The 15,673-nt window shown below is 43.7% G+C and overlaps 1 protein-coding gene across 5 annotated transcripts in view; it reads left to right on the top strand.

Moving 5' to 3' along the window:
* Positions 1-15,673, top strand: part of RIBC2 (RIB43A domain with coiled-coils 2) — a 64,022-nt gene that overhangs the window by 20,968 nt on the left and 27,381 nt on the right. For all 5 annotated transcript variants that reach the window (XM_053254879.1, XM_053254878.1, XM_053254880.1 and 2 more), the window contains one exon: positions 3,427-3,545. In XM_053254879.1, coding sequence (XP_053110854.1) covers positions 3,427-3,545 — 119 coding nt within the window. The remainder of the gene's footprint in view (positions 1-3,426; positions 3,546-15,673) is intronic.

The following is a 15,673-nucleotide window of genomic DNA, read 5'->3' as shown; positions in this document are numbered from 1 at the left end:
TATTGATTTGAAACTATGAACTGGCTCCAAGTTATTTTACTCTCAGCATACACACATCCCTAACTAAATTCCACTGTGTTGTGTCTCTGTGCACTCTGCTATAATGAAAAAGGGTTTCTCTTACCAGAGAGAATTCCCAACGCAAAGAACTTCTTTATTTAGCATTAACATGTACCTGTTCTTTATCAGCTTAATAAAGAACACAGTTTGTTCTATATTCTCAGCACTCTGAGGTAGGCCAGTCATTGACTTCAGTGAACACACAACGAAGAGGCTGGCTTCATGTTGCAGGCCTCTAGAAAGCAGTCTTCTTCATCCCTGCAGGCTGGATAGCAGATTGCACTCTGGTACTACAACTCCCATGATGGAGCTTGTTTTTTGAGCCAAAAGTTCACCTTTCCCCCTGCAGGTGATAGGAGAAGGCGGAGCCTTGTGGAGCAGAGAGTAGCCAGGCCTGTGAAGGTATGGCCCATTCTGCAAAAGTCTCTCTCTTCCACCCAACCTCCAGCAAAAAAGGCAGGAGAATGCAAAAATACTGTGAAGAATGGGAAAAGAAGTTCTGTTAGTTGTCTAAAGTGCATGTTAATGCTTTGAAAGCTCGTTGCAATATACTGTATGCAACATAGACTCTTTAGTTTCACATAGTGGAGTATGTGAGGTGAAACAGCATGCAGCTGGAGAAGATCACATTCTCAGCATTCAAATGAGAGGCCAAAATCAAGTCATACCCAAGTTTCTAATGAAAGTTCATCAGAAGCCAATAAATTTTCTTTTATTGAAAATTTTAAAGAGATAAAAAGTATGTCTTTTTATCATCTCTTGTTTTACCAGTTAAATGAAAATGAAATAAATTTGAGGGGCTCTCTCTGGTGAAAAAGCTACTCTCATTTTATATGAAAAATGTTAAGAACATTAGTATTTCTTCATTCTGCTAATATGTGTATATTGCTGAGCCTGGATAGTTGCATCAAGCTTCCTTATTTTATTTATTCATTTAAACCTTTTTATGGTTTAAATGCTACAACATAGGGAACTGCCTTAAATCAAGCAAAACCCTTGGTCCATCTAGCTCAGTATAGTCTGCACAGACTGGCAGCACCTTCTCCAAGATTGCAGGCAGGAGTCTCTTTCAGCCTTATCTTGGAGATGCCAGGGAGGGAACTTGGGACCTTGTGCAGGCAAGTGCTCTTCTTACAGTGCTCACATGTAGTCTCCCATTCAAATGAAAACCAGAGTGGACTCTGCTTAGCAAAGAGGACTATGCATGTTTGTTACCCCAAGACCAGCTCTCCTCCCAAGCTATTCAAGGCAGTTTAAGATGCCAAAATTGTACAAATATGGAGTCACCCAAAAATACTGCAAGGAGTAATTAAAAAAAAAAAACCTCATGGAAAAGAAAAGATGCACTCTAAGGGCAAAAAACAACTGTAATTTAATGTGCTATTTGTTTTAAATGGGTTGAGATTGTACTGTTATCAGCTATGTTGTTTTCTTATAATGCTGCTTTTCAACATTGCTATTGGTTATGGGATAGCATTCAGACAAAGTTACTCATGAGAAGCAGCACTGAAATCACGGAGAGTTATCTTTACTACCTTAAGGGCCATAAATTTCAGTGGAACTCAGTTATGGCTAACTTAGTCTGAATGTTACCTAAGAATTCTTAGAAAAGCAGTATGTAAATATATTAGATAAATGTAATACATTAATACATTACACTACTAATAAATTGTTCATGGTATGATGGACCCACATAATGTCATTTTATTAAGATCTTACAGTGAGGCTCTTCTCATATGCTGCCTAACCCAGGTTAGGGATGCCCAGCCTGGGTTAGACTACCAGTGGGAACCACCACAATTGGGCCCTATTCCAGTGGAGCAGCACCACCTAGCCTGGCTTTTAAGCCCGGCTGTTAGCCAAGGTTATGGGAGCAAGTGCTCCCTTAACCCTGGCTACCTGCTCTTGTGCAATCATGGTCTGCTTCCAGCCCAGCCGCACACAGAGCCAAGCACCTAGAGCGCCCATCTCTCAGGGGAATCCTCCAGTGCATCGTGCGTGTTGCATGGTGCCTTGTGGGATTCCCGGACACCGAGATGTGTCATCCCAGCCTCTTGAGCTTCATGCTGCACCATGCAGCGCTGCTTGTCTAGGAGTGCAGCCTGCGCTCCCAGGAACATTAAGGAACACGCATCTCGGTGGTCAGGAAGGCTGCTTGAACTCACCTTCCCGACTGCCCCGCCTGTTCTTTATTTTGGAGCTCTTCAGGTGGCAAGCCTACTTTCTGAAGAGAAGGTGTATGAGATCGTTGTGTATGTGTGTCCCACTAATAATTTTTGTGAATACAGTATGATGCACACTAAATTCACAATGAATGGGAGGGGATCTAGGGGAGCCCGGTAAGAGTATTTTGTTTTTCCATCCACCATCTTTGTTCAAGATAGCAGCCACTTAGATATAAGCCCAGATCCACTATCTAGGTAAAAGGTGAGGTAGGAGGAAAATGGAGCCCATCTTACCTCACTTTTTGGGTTGTCTGAGCAGCTGTTGCTTGCAAAACTGCTCCTGTGCAGCCAGCAGCCATTTTAATAACAGAGTCAGAGGGAGAGAGGGGTCAGGCAGAGTGGAGCTGCTTGCTCAGTACATTGTGGGATCCCAGAGGACCAAGCATGAGTCCCCCCCACTCCACTCCGGTCCAGTTGTCTGGGGGAAGGCCGGTAAGATTCAGCCAGCATGGTGTAGTGGTTAGAGTGCCAGGCTAGGACCGGGGAGAAGTGAGTTCAAATCCCTATTCAGCCATGGTACTTGCTGGGTGACTCTGGGCCAGTCACTTCTCTCTCAGCCTAACCTACTGCACAGGATTGTTGTGAGGAGAAACTTAAGTATGTAGTACACCGCTCTGGGCTCCTTGGAGGAAGAGTGGGATATAAAATGTAAAATTCACATACTGGCTAGATTTCCCCCAAATTCCCTGTGAGTTATCAGGGAGCAGTTCACACACAATTTAGGTTTTTCACTGTGCATTAGAGTGTAACCCGATTTATATCTGGGCTAAAAAACCTCACGATTTATGTTGGGTTTTTTGGGACAACTTAGAGTTCATAGTAAATCCTGTAAACCCGCAGTAAAACCTGCTATGCGTCAAAGCCCCTGGAGGCATTCAGCTGCATGAGAGCATGCACAAAGCTATCAAATGGAGGGAGTGAGCCAGGCTGGAGATTAGGGAGTGACTAGTTCTTTGGCATATTGGACAAATGAGTCAAGAGCTGTGAACAGGGACAAACTGAAGATGGAAACCACAGAATCTAAGCAAGCAACTGGCAGACGAGGAAGCAACGTAATAAATAATAGATCTCTTTTCAAAATATGATTTCAATTTGCAATATGATACATGTATGCATATCAGATTCTGTTTAATTAATTTAGATGATCTCCATGACAAACACAGACTGGAACTTGACCAAAGAGCAATGAACCTTCAAAGAATAGATGAAGAAACACAACGGGCCATTTGTGTCACTACTAAGGAATTCAATAAAGCTCAGGTAAATCAATATTATTTATTGGGAGAAAGAAAAAGACAAATTATCACTTTCCATGTTCAATATAATGCAGTTAAACAAGTCAGGTACTAGAACAAATTTTAGAATGATAGAATTTTAGATTTGGAATGGAACTCATTATTGATGCAGTTCCCTGTTCAGTGGATGAAACTGCATAAGTCCGCTTCTGGGCTAGATTCAAGGTGGTGGTCTTGACTTTTAAAGCCCTACACGGCTTGGGGCCAGGGTACCTGTTGTACTGCATTCACCCATATGAACTTGCCAGGGCCCTCTATTCATCATTTCAGGCCCTGCTCATGGATGGCCCAGCCACTAACAAAGATCTGGTTGGCGAGGACTAGAGACAGGGCCTTTTTGGTTGTGGCCCCTCGGCTTTGGAACGTCCTCCCTGAAGAGCTTTGCCATGCTTCCTCTCTGTGGTTTTTTTTTTTAAAAAATAAAAAACTAAATACATCTTTTAAAAGAGGCTTTTTAATGTTTCACCTGTTGCATATAACTGGTAGGTACTTTAATCTTTAGTTTTTATAATTCTTAGTGTTTAGCTTTCAAAGATTTTAATTTGAAATTTTAAAAATTAATTCTGATTGTGGTTTTAGCTTGGATGTTAAACTTCTTTAGTTTGGTTAATTTTATTAGTCTGATTTTATATTGTATTTTATAAATGTTGTGAGCCGCCCCGAGCAATAATGTACTGGAGAGGCAGGGTATAAATATTTCAAATAAATAAATAAAAATAATGGGAGTAAAAATGGGTTTCAAGATAGCCTCTGTAAATAACTTTGGCATTAAAATATACAGTTCTCTATCACCAGATAGTTATTGAACTATTGAAATTTGTGCACTCTGATCTCCATCATATTTATTTGTGAGTAAGAGTGGGATCATACTTTAATCATGTCATGGGATAACTGTAATTCCCACATTGGCCTGTGTAGTCTAATGGTTAGTAGGTTGGAGTTGATCTAGGAATACCCAAATGTGCATTTTTCCTCAGACTTGAAGGCCACTGGGCAGGGGTGTAGCATGCCGGGTGGCAGTGCTGCCACCACACCACTGCGGTTCCCCCTGCCACGCTGGCCACGGCCCTCTCCCTGCATCATCATGCCAATGCAAGGGGTGTGGCTGGTGGTGTGAAGGAGGAACGCACAGCAGCCCCATTGTCCTTACCAGACGGTGAAGTGATTTGCCAGCCATGTCCCCTGTGCCTGGTGCACGGGGAGGGGTGTAGCCAGCACACATTAGCACACTTGGCCTCAATCGGGGGAGGGGGGACACAGCATGGGAAGTGTGGGAGGGGGCGCCCTGGTGGTCTCCTCACCCCCTGCAGCCCCGCTCCATTATCCCTGAGTACCTGTCACTGAGTAGATTTGAGAAAGCCCCAACCTAACCAACCTCACAGGTAATTGATAAAATAAGCTTATCACTGTTTTATGTTGCTCTAAATTCCTTGGCAGATATGAGATATTCAGGTGATGAATAAATTGTAACTGAATAAAGCAGCTTATATAATAGCTATTATTACTAAAGCTTACTTGGAGCCAGGACTCAGCAGGACTGAGCCTTGAAACATATTTTAAATGTAGGCTGACATCAAGCTTGTCAGATAGGATGAAGGGTGCTCATCATGGCAAGCAGATTTGTCATATATAATTGAGCTTTCATTTTAGACCTATAAATGGTTATTTACTGACTCCTCAATAAATCCATAACCAGAGACAATATACCTCTGATTACCGGGTGGTTGGGGAAAGAGACAGAAGGGTATCTGGATCTTTCTCAGCCTGTGAACTTCCATGGAGCATCTGTTTGGGGAACAGAGTGCTGAACTACATGGGCCCTAATTCCCTACAGCAGGGGTCCCCAACCTGTGGCCCTCCAGATGTTGCTGAACTACAACTCCCATCATCCCAGGCACAATAAATTGTAGCTGGGGGTGATGGGAATTGTAGTTTGGCAACATCTGGAGGGCCGCAGGTTGGGGACCCCTTCCCTACGGCATAATTTCCTTGTTTTTGTTTTACTATAGGAGCAGTGTCCTTTTAAGCTCAGTGGAAGTTATTTCCAGTTAAGTGTTGATTAGATTGGAGCCTTAGGGTATTCCAGAAGCATGGCTTTCCACCTTTATCTCTTTGAATCAGAGTGCTCTGAATCATGTGGGGCAGAACTAGAGTCCAAAGTTAGCGGTAAATCCCCCAACAGGAAGTACTACTTAAATAAGGAAATATCAGTCACACTTACTCGTTGCTTACCACTGTGACTGATACCAGTCGCATCTGTAAGCACTTATAGAGAACCAACCACACATTCAGAAATAGGAGAGAAAGCAATTGGAGGAACGTATGAAATAAGTCATGGCAGTGCTGGTTGAGTACTAGAAACTAGTATGTTGGGCAGAAGCAAAAATGGGTATGGGAAAGAAAATTAAGAACACTCAGTGCACTTCTAGCGTAGAGATAACCAACTGTAGTTCATGAGACAGACCTGGCCTCTAAAATAATTGTATCTGATCCCTGGCAACTCTCCTAAATTATTATTGAGGTATAATTAAAAATTGACACATTTAGTATGTTATATATCCTAGACATACTCAAAGAAGAACCTAGTAGATGTGAAGAAGCTGGTTTGTGTGACAAAATTTGTGTGACCAAAGTTGTGAAGAAGCTGGTTTGTGTGTGACTTGTTCCACCTGTCCCCAAGGACCAGAGATCTCTCGTGAGAGGAGATATTTCTGAAGTCCTTGGCAGCATATATTGGAGGGAGGTACGCCAAGAGCATTTGGGAGACCTGAGAGGGTGGGGAGAGGCAGGGGGTAGATTCTGTCAGCTCTCTGACCTTTCCTGATGGACAACAGCTGTCTCACCCTGCCTGCGCATTCCTGTCTCAACCGAGGAGGTTTGTTTTTGCAGCCCCAGACCTTCTGAAGGACCGGCTTGGGACAGCCTGATTGCTGCCCTATTCCACCTGTGCCTTCTCTCTGAGTGCTTGACTTGTTCCCCCGTCCCCAAGGACCAGAGATCTCTCATGAGAGGAGAGATTTCTGGAGCCCTTGGCAGCATATATTGGAGGGAGGCACACCAGAGGCGTAGCCGGTGGACTGCCTGTAGGCGGCCACCAAAGCTGGCCACCAAAGGGGGCTGGCCTTCAGTGTGGGTCTGGGGTCTGGGGAGGAGTTATAAGGTGGGGTTGGAGTTCTGAGTTGTATGTTGTTAGTTTTCCCTTTAATTGGGTTGTGCCAGGCCTTTTGTTATCATGTGTTTGGGTTCTCTTGGGCAGAATGATGCTGGGTGTGTGTCCAGTGGCTCTGGGGCAGCTATTACTGTTGTGGTGGGGAATAGAAGAATTGGCGTTGGCAGAGCAGCTGGCCGTTACAGGGGAAGGGAAACCAGTAATTTAGTAACTGTTTCCACTTCCGGATGCCCTATCAGCTCTCTGGCCTCAGGGAGCAGTTCCAACTTCCCACAGAACCTAGCCTTGCTCCTTTGCAATGCCATGTCGGTTCAGAATAAGACCGAAATCATCCATGACTTGATCATGGATGAGGGAGCCGACCTGGCTTGTATAACTGAGACCTGGATGGGTTAAGCTAGTGGCCCAGTTTGGACCCAGCTCCTTCCACCAGGCTATGCTGTTGTGGAGCAGGCTGGGGGATGTGGGCGGGGTGGGTGGGTGGAGTGGCTGTGGACCATAAGGATACCATTTCCCTTACCAGGGCCCCTGTGTGACAGTTGACTTATACTGAGTGTGTCTTTCTAAGGCTGGCAACTAGGGATAGATTGGGGATTCTGTTGGTGTACCGTCCACCTCGCTGCACAACTGCAGTCCCTCTTGCAGTATTAGATTGGATCAGTTTCAATCTGTGATGCCTGATGACGTGGACAAGCTGCTTGGGGCAGTGTGGTCTACCACTTGCTCTCTGGATCCTTGCCCAACTTGGCTGCTTTTATCTAGCAGGGAGACTGTTGGGGATGGCTTAGTTAATATTAACTCATCGCTGAGGGAGGATAGGATGCCTCCTTGTTTGAAGGAGCCAATGATTAGACCACTTCTTAAGAAGCCTTCCCTAGATCCCTCAGTAATGGACAGTTATAGGCCGGTCTCCAATCTCCCATGGTTGGGCAAGGTGATTGAGAGAGTGGTGGCTAACCAGCTCCAAGTGGTTTTGGAGGAAACTGATGATCTAGACCAGGGATTCTCAAACTTGGGTCCTCAGGTGTTATTGGACTTCAACTCCCATAATCCCCAGCCTCAGTGGCCTTTGGTAGGGGATTATGGGAGTTGAAGTCCAATAACACCTGAGGACCCAAGTTTGAGAATCACTGATCTAGACCCATTTCAAACTGGCTTTAGAGCGGGATATGTGGTTAAGTCTGCCTTGGTCAGCCTGATGGATGACCTTTACTGGGGAATTGACAGAGGAAGTAAAACTCTGTTGGTTCTTTTGGATCTCTTGGCGGAGTTCGATACAATCAACCATGGTATCCTTCTGGGGAAGTTGGGGATAGGGGGCACTGCTCTGCAGTGGTTCCGCTCCTATCTCTCAGGCAGATTCCAGACGGTGGAGCTTGGTGACAGTTCCTCTTTAAAAGGGGAGCTATTATATGGAGTCCTTCAGGGCTCCATTCTGTCACCAATGTTTTTTAATATTTACATGAAACCACTGCGTGAGGTCATCAGGAGATTTGGTGCAGGGTGTTATCAGTATGCTGATGACACCCAAATCTATTCCTCCTCCTCCTCCTCTGGAAATTGCATTCACTCCCTAAATGCCTGCCTACTGGCAGTAATGGGCTGGATGAGAGATAATAAATTGAAGCTGAATCTAAGCAAGACAGAGGTGCTCATTGTGGGGGATCGCAATTTAAGGGATGAGTTAGATCTTCCTGTCTGGATGGGGTTACACTCCCCTGGAAGGAACAGGTATGCAGCTTGGGAGTGATCTTGGATCCAGGCCTCACCATGGTATCTCAGGTGGAGGCTATGGCCAGGAGCGCATTCTATCAGTTTTGGCTGATTCGACAGCTGCGTCCATTCCTTGAAAAGAACGATCTCAAAACAGTGGTGCATCAGCTGGTAACCTCCAGGCTCGACTACTGCAATGCGCTCTATGTGGGGCTGCCTTTGTACGTAGTTTGGAAACTTCAGTTAGTTCAAAATGCGGAAGCCAGATTGGTCTCTGGGGTAACCCGGAGAGACCATATTATGCCTGTCTTAAAACAGCTGCACTGGCTGCCGATATGTTTCCGAGTGAAATACAAAGTGCTGGTTCTTACCTTTAAAGCTCTGAACGGCTTGAGTCCAGGTTACCTTAGAGAGCGCCTTCTTCGGTATAGCAATAGCAATAGCACTTACATTTATATACCGCTCTATAGCCGGAGCTCTCTAAGCGGTTTACAATGATTTAGCATATTGCCCCCAACATTCTGGGTACTCATGATCTCATGATGGGTATGATCCCCATCGCTCGTTGAGGTCATCTGGAGAGGTCCGTCTCCAGTTACCACCGGTACGTCTGGTGGCAACTCAGAACCGGGCCTTTTCTGTAGCTGCTACTGGTCTATGGAATGCACTCCTGGCAGATATCCGCAGTTTAGGCTCGCTGTCTGCCTTTAAGAGAGCCCTAAAAACCTATTGGTTGGCCTGGCCTTCCAAGGCTTGTAAAGTATTGTTTTTTAAAAGTATTTTAATTGATTTTAAATGGTTTTAATCATTTTTAATTGTCTTTTTATTGTTTTTAGCATTGTGTTTGAATTGTGGGTTTTATGTCTTTTTAAAAAGTTGTACACCGCCCAGAACCTCTGGATGGGGCGGTTTATAAATGTAATAAATGTAATAAATAAATAAATGTTCACAAACTATTCCATGGGGACACATATCATGCTAATTGAATGGGATGCTAGTAAAGATGCTGTTGTGGTACAGTCTTCAAGGCTTTAACTTTGGTACTGCGTCCATTGGTGCTATTAAAAGAGACAGAGAAATTTCTCACAGTATCTAGTTAAAAACTTTACCCATGCATCACTGAGAAAGGCTTTCACAATTTTACAGTTCCAAACCATTCCCACGATATATCTTGAAGGGAGATTCCGCAAACTTCCAGTGGAACAGCACCTCTGGCTAAGTGGAGGATATTATCCATAACATCTTACACTTTCCCATTTATGATGTGATCGGGAAGAAATGCTGGGACAGATTATAGACAATTTTTATGTTTTCGTATACAGAATGTCTGACTTATCTTGCTGATGTGTTTCCATATGTCAGTTGTTAAGTTGCTTCCTTTGCCCTGCTTTCTTTTAAACTCAGAAAGAAATTTATAGCTTCTATCTCCTGTTCTAAATTGTAACTGTTCTAAATTTGGTTTTAGCTTAACTTGACCACTGTAGTAACTTTATGGTATGCTGATTTTTTGTTTTAGTCTACTTTCCAGTAGGCTTATGAAATCACCTGGCATTCCATGTGTGCCGCGCCCCCCTCAACTTCACAATGCTTGGACCAATATGAACCAAATTGGGTACACTTGTAGTGACACCTCACAGCAGCATAGTTTGTGATGTTATCCACCCCAATTTATTTTATTTATTTTATTTTATTTTTACATGTATATCCCGCTCTTCCTCCAAGGAGCCCAGAGCGGTGTACTACATGCTTAAGTTTCTCCTCAAAACAACCCTGTGAAGTAGGTTAGGCTGAGAGAGAAGTGACTGGCCCAGAGTCACCCAGCTAGTATCATGGCTGAATGGGGATTTGAACTAGGGTCTCCCCGGTTCTAGACGTGTAAACGTTTGAGGCACTAACCAATTTGAACCAAATTTGCTACAGATGTAGGGACACATGGGATGCCTCAATGGCATAGTTTGTGATGTCATCATCCATCCCAGTTCAAGATGGTGGATGTATGAACGTTTGAAGGGCAAGTGGGCTAACTTGTGAAGTGCCTAACCAATTTGGACCAAATTTAGTCTAGTTGTAGGGATAGTGAAAGGAAAGTGGGCAGATTAGTTCTTACGAGAACTTTTCGTTTATGTCATATTCTATGTTATGTTATGACTAGTGGTCACAACAATAAACTTATTACTTGCCTTTCTCTTTGTATGTGTTTAAGCTAAAAATGGAATAATAATACATATTTTTATTTTAAAAAAACAAGGTTTTTTTTAGTTTCTTAGGAACATAGGAAACTGCCATATACTGAGTCAGACCATTGGTCTATCTAGCTCAGTATTGTCTTCACAGACTGGCAGTGGCTTCTCCAAGGTTGCAGGCAGGAATCTTTCTCAGCCCTATCTTGGAGAAGCCAGGGAGGGAACTTGAAACCTTCTGCTCTTCATCCCCTGAGGGGAAGATCTTGCAGTGCTCACACATCAAGTCTCCCATTCGTATGCAACCAGGGCAGACCCTGCTTAGCTATGGAGACAAGTCATGCTTGCTACCACAAGACCAGCTCTCCTCTCTTCTTCATGGCACACTTGCATTCTTCTGTCACTTTCCACATCCATTTTAGAATTTAAATGATTTTTTTTAAAAAAGAAGGTGATTGGGAGATGGCTTCTGATTCTTAGATCTCCCCAACTAGAAGAGACTTGCACTTGTAGAACCAAAAAAAAAAAGGTGGTTGCCTAACCAAAAATTATTCTCTGGGATTTCACTTACAGTTTGCTGAAAGAATGCAGAAGTGTTATAACTACTAAATGAATAATTTAGAAAGTGAAAAAGACAACAGGAAACACTGAAAACCACACTGTGTAGTGCAAATGGCTGGAAGAGAAATGTTTGCAAAAGTGAAGAGATGTGCAGAGGTGTGCCTAGGTGCAGAACTTAGTGAGGGCATGTGTAGGGTAGTAACAATCAGCCAACACTTTCCTACTTCACCACTCACCCAGTTACCCATATTTACACAGATGGCAAATAATCTGTCCACATGTGGATACTCCTGCACTATTACTCACTGCACTTTCAGGTTAGCACGAAAGTAGTTTGAAATGATACACATTTCTTATGGTATTAATGAACAAAAATTCCAGGAAAGAGTTTGTCATCTGACCCATCAGCAACATTGCCCTTAAAAACAGTAGTGAAGATAGAATAAATCACCATCTAGAAGGACTTAAAGTTTTATAAAGTATCTAGATTTTGCCCTTTGAATTATTTGCCACAGGTTCAGACTTAAGTTGTGATAGTGAAGACATTTTTGGATGAAACAGGAAAAAACAAGTCATTGTGGTAAAAACTAATCTGCTTACTCCTTTCACTATGTCTACTGAACTAAACTTGATCCAGATCAGTTAGGCAGTTCACAAGTTAGCCTACTTGCACCTCAAACTTGCACGCATCCACTATCTTAATTGGGGTAGATGACATCACAAACTAAGCCATTGAGGTGTCCATGTGTGTGTGTCACTCACTACAACTGTACCAAATTTGATTCAAATTGATTAGAGGGTCCACAGATTAGCCCACTTGCACCTCAAATGTTTACGTGTCTGCCATCTTGAGTTAGTGGATGATGTCATAAACTATGCCATTGAGGTATCCCTATGTGTCCCTACAACTGTACCCTATTTGGTTTATATTGGTCCAGGCATTGCAAAGTTGATGGGGTGGGGACATATTGACACACACACAGAATGTCAGGTGATCTCAAACTTATTTTCCTTAAGGAAAGTAGGCAAAAACATTTTAGGGATTGTTCCAGGACCAAACAATCGCCATAATTAATCAGTTATTCTGTTTGCTCGAGAAAGCTGTCCATAAAGTACACAAATCATTGGGTGGTTTCATGCGATTGCCCAAAAGTAAGTGAGAGGGATCCAGAAATTCCCAGTCAGCATGTGCTCTCGACAGGCATGTCATTTGAAGCCACCAACCACCAGTTCCCACACCACATTACAAAGATTCTGCTGACTTTGTCAAGCCAACTTCAAACCTTAGTGACAGAAGTCAGTAGAATCTTGGGAAATCTGGTGCAGGAACTGACAATTGGCAGCTTCAGAGGACACACCATTCAGAAGTGTGCATTCGCTGGGAACTTATGGTTCCCTCCTATTTACTTTCTACTTGCTTTCTGATGATTGTGCAAAACTGCCTAATGTGTCTTAGCTTTTTCTTGGAAACAGTAAATTTTTTGTCCTGGAATAAAAACTGGGGATGTATAGGGATCTCTCTAGATGTGAATGTTTGGGACCCAAGCCATTTTAAGCTGTGGGGAAATTCCTCCACAGGGGAAATTCCTCTTCTGATTTTCTGCAGCATGGCATAAAGAACTGGCTTTTAGTTTCTAATTAATTATTCCAGTAGGAGACAGAACCAGCAACAGCTGATATTTGCATGTCTTTTTGATGTTTACACCATTTGGGTTTTTCTGGCTCAATTTAGGGAATTCCTTCAAAAGTAGAACAGGGCTTAATGACTTATGAGCAGATTTTTAATTAACTCATGTTTTTGAACTTTTAGTTGATCCCCCTACATCTGCTTCCGTCTTTTCTGCATCCTTTTGATTCCTTTCCCTCCAATTCCTAATTTATGCATGGTTTTAGGTTCTTCCCTTTCTTTATTCTCTCTGTTCAGAAAACTGTCATTTTCAGTTAGTAAATCTTGTTAAACTTTATCCTGATACTTTAGCAGTTCCTCTCAAACTTCTCATTTTATTTTACTTTTGGTATGCCATTCTCATCTTGCTCCTTTGTAATGTTTTTATCATTTACTACTTTTATATAGCACCTTTCCAATTTAAGTTACAAAACAGTTTACAAGAAAAAACAGAAATACAACTAAAACCAATAAAATAGCAAAATTTCAGAAAGTTAAGCAATTTCAAAGTTAAGCAAGATAATTCAGCAGCAGATTGTCAAGAAAGGTCAGATGAATCAAATGCTGTATGTTTTTAGCTTAACTTTTAGTCTGTTTCCGGAAGGTAGCCAGTGATGGCACTTAGTGCACCTTAAAGAAGGACATCTCACACTGTGGAATATTACATTTTGTTAATTCTGCAACTCATCTGATTTTCTCTTCTTCTCACTCTCATTTTCTCCACTTCTTTCTGCCATACATTTACTCCCATTTCTTCTGCTCATTTAGTTTCAGCTTCTACTTCTGATCTTTTAGTGTATGCATTCTTTATCAATGCCTTGGCTTTAGTCTCCTCTAGGTTGCAGGCAGAAGGAAAGCTTGAGGAGCAACTCATTTTATTTTATTTTTTTTATTATGGGGCTGGGAGGATATGTTTTGCGGGAATTCAGTAAAATGAGGGGGGAACTAATCAGATGCTTAGGGATCGGCACCCCGGTCTTCTGCATGCGTAATTTGTTCTTCTAAAATTCTTGATTTAAAAATTTAAGTTTTGCTGTTCTATTGCTTAGCTTTGTTCTTCTTCTCTTTCTGTTTTCTATTTGTAGAATACTCTTTTGCCTGATATATAGCCACTCCGGCCCTGTTCCCACAGTCACTTTTCTGTTCTCAGAGTTTAGCCAGGATCAGTGGGTGAGCCTGGCAGATGGTCACTATTGCTGTTGGGTTACTGCAATGCAACCCCTACAGTCCAAGACATTCAGCATGCATAACAAGTGCTCCATCACTGAACTGGGAGGACCTTAGTTAGTTTACTTAGTAGTGGGGGTGGAGTCAGCTAGGGCTGGGAGGGGCCCCACATTCCTTCCTTTGATTCACATCCTGTGTGACAGTTGGAAGCCTACTCTACATATGAGGTGAAGGCCCGAGAGCATAGCGAACAGGGATAGCAAACAGGATGTTGGAGTTTTGCAGGAGTTTAGTGGGAAGTGTGTGGGGGAGCCTGGAACAAGCCCCTGCGATCACAAGGAGCACAAGGAGCCTGGTGGAGAAGAGAACGTAAGTACATATCCCTCCCTCGTATCCCTCATATTCTTGGGAAAGGCTGTTTGGACAGTTAAATAGCTGACCATTACAGCTGAGACCTATCCTAGTAAACTATCTAATAAACGGACAATAAGCTCCCTAAATACTGTAAAGAGCCAATTAAAACAGTATGAAGATAGAAGGTCAGCAGGGGAAGGGGCACTTCCCAGTGTATTGCACAGAGTGCCACATGTACGACTATTTGCCCCATGGGCAGAAGTCATGGGTGTGTGCTCGTGCAAGGAGCTCCTGGCTCTCAGGGAACAAATCCATTCCCTCAAGACCAAGGTTGCGGATCTGGAGAAGCTCAGAGAGACAGAGAGGCATGTGGACGAGACCTTCAGGGATGTGATAGAGGCATCCCACTCCAGGGCTGGTAGCTCCTCTGCTGTCAGGGAGAATGAAGGTCTTGGGCGAGGAGGGCATCGGTCTGAGGAAGAGGGAAATGCTCCTTTAGAAGGGACCCCTTCCGTGGATGATGAGCCCATATCCTCTCGCACAGGGGATACTCCTCTGGGGGGTTGGGGCCTCCTTGTAGTTGGTGATTCGATCATTAGGGGGATAGAGAGATGGGTTTGTGACCCACGTGTTGACTGCACGGTGACTTCCCTGCCTGGTGTGAAGGTTGTGGACATTACGCAGTGTCTAGACAGGCTCCTAGGCAGTGCTGGGGAGGAGACAGCTGTTGTGGTGCACGTCGGCACCAACGATGTGGGGGAATGCAGTCGGGAGGTCCTGGAAGCCAAATTTAGGCTGAAAGGTAGCATTTTGAAGTCCAGGACCCCCAAGGTAGCATTCTCCAGGGGTGTGCAATTCGGGTTTTCGGGTGATTCGGCTCGGACCCGAACCGAATCACCCCTGTTCTGTTTTGTGCCCAAATCTGGGTCACCCGAATCACCCTTGATTCGGTTCGGATTCGGATTAAATCCGAATCCGAATCTGAATCGATTCGGGGGGTAAAAGGGGGCCCAGGGGCAAAATTTTAGGGTGGGGTGGCAGTGCCCAATGGGTAGAGTCTACCACCCCAATTTCAGGGGGATTGGGCAAAGTCCTAATTTTTGGTGAATTTTTAAAGTTTTAGTGACTTTGGGGCAGTTCGGGGGCATAGCATGGGATCTGGGCAAAAGGAGTGGGGTGGGGTGGTAGTGCCTAATGGGTGCAGGCTACCACCCCAATTTCAGGGGGATTGGGCAAAGGGCTGATTTTTGGTAAATTTCTGAAATTTTCATGTCTTTGGGGCA

This window comes from Hemicordylus capensis, chromosome 5 (assembly GCF_027244095.1).
Source record: "Hemicordylus capensis ecotype Gifberg chromosome 5, rHemCap1.1.pri, whole genome shotgun sequence".
Lineage (NCBI taxonomy): Eukaryota > Metazoa > Chordata > Lepidosauria > Squamata > Cordylidae > Hemicordylus > Hemicordylus capensis.
Note: the sequence above shows the minus strand (reverse complement) of the source record. Positions and strands in the feature narration are given on the sequence as shown.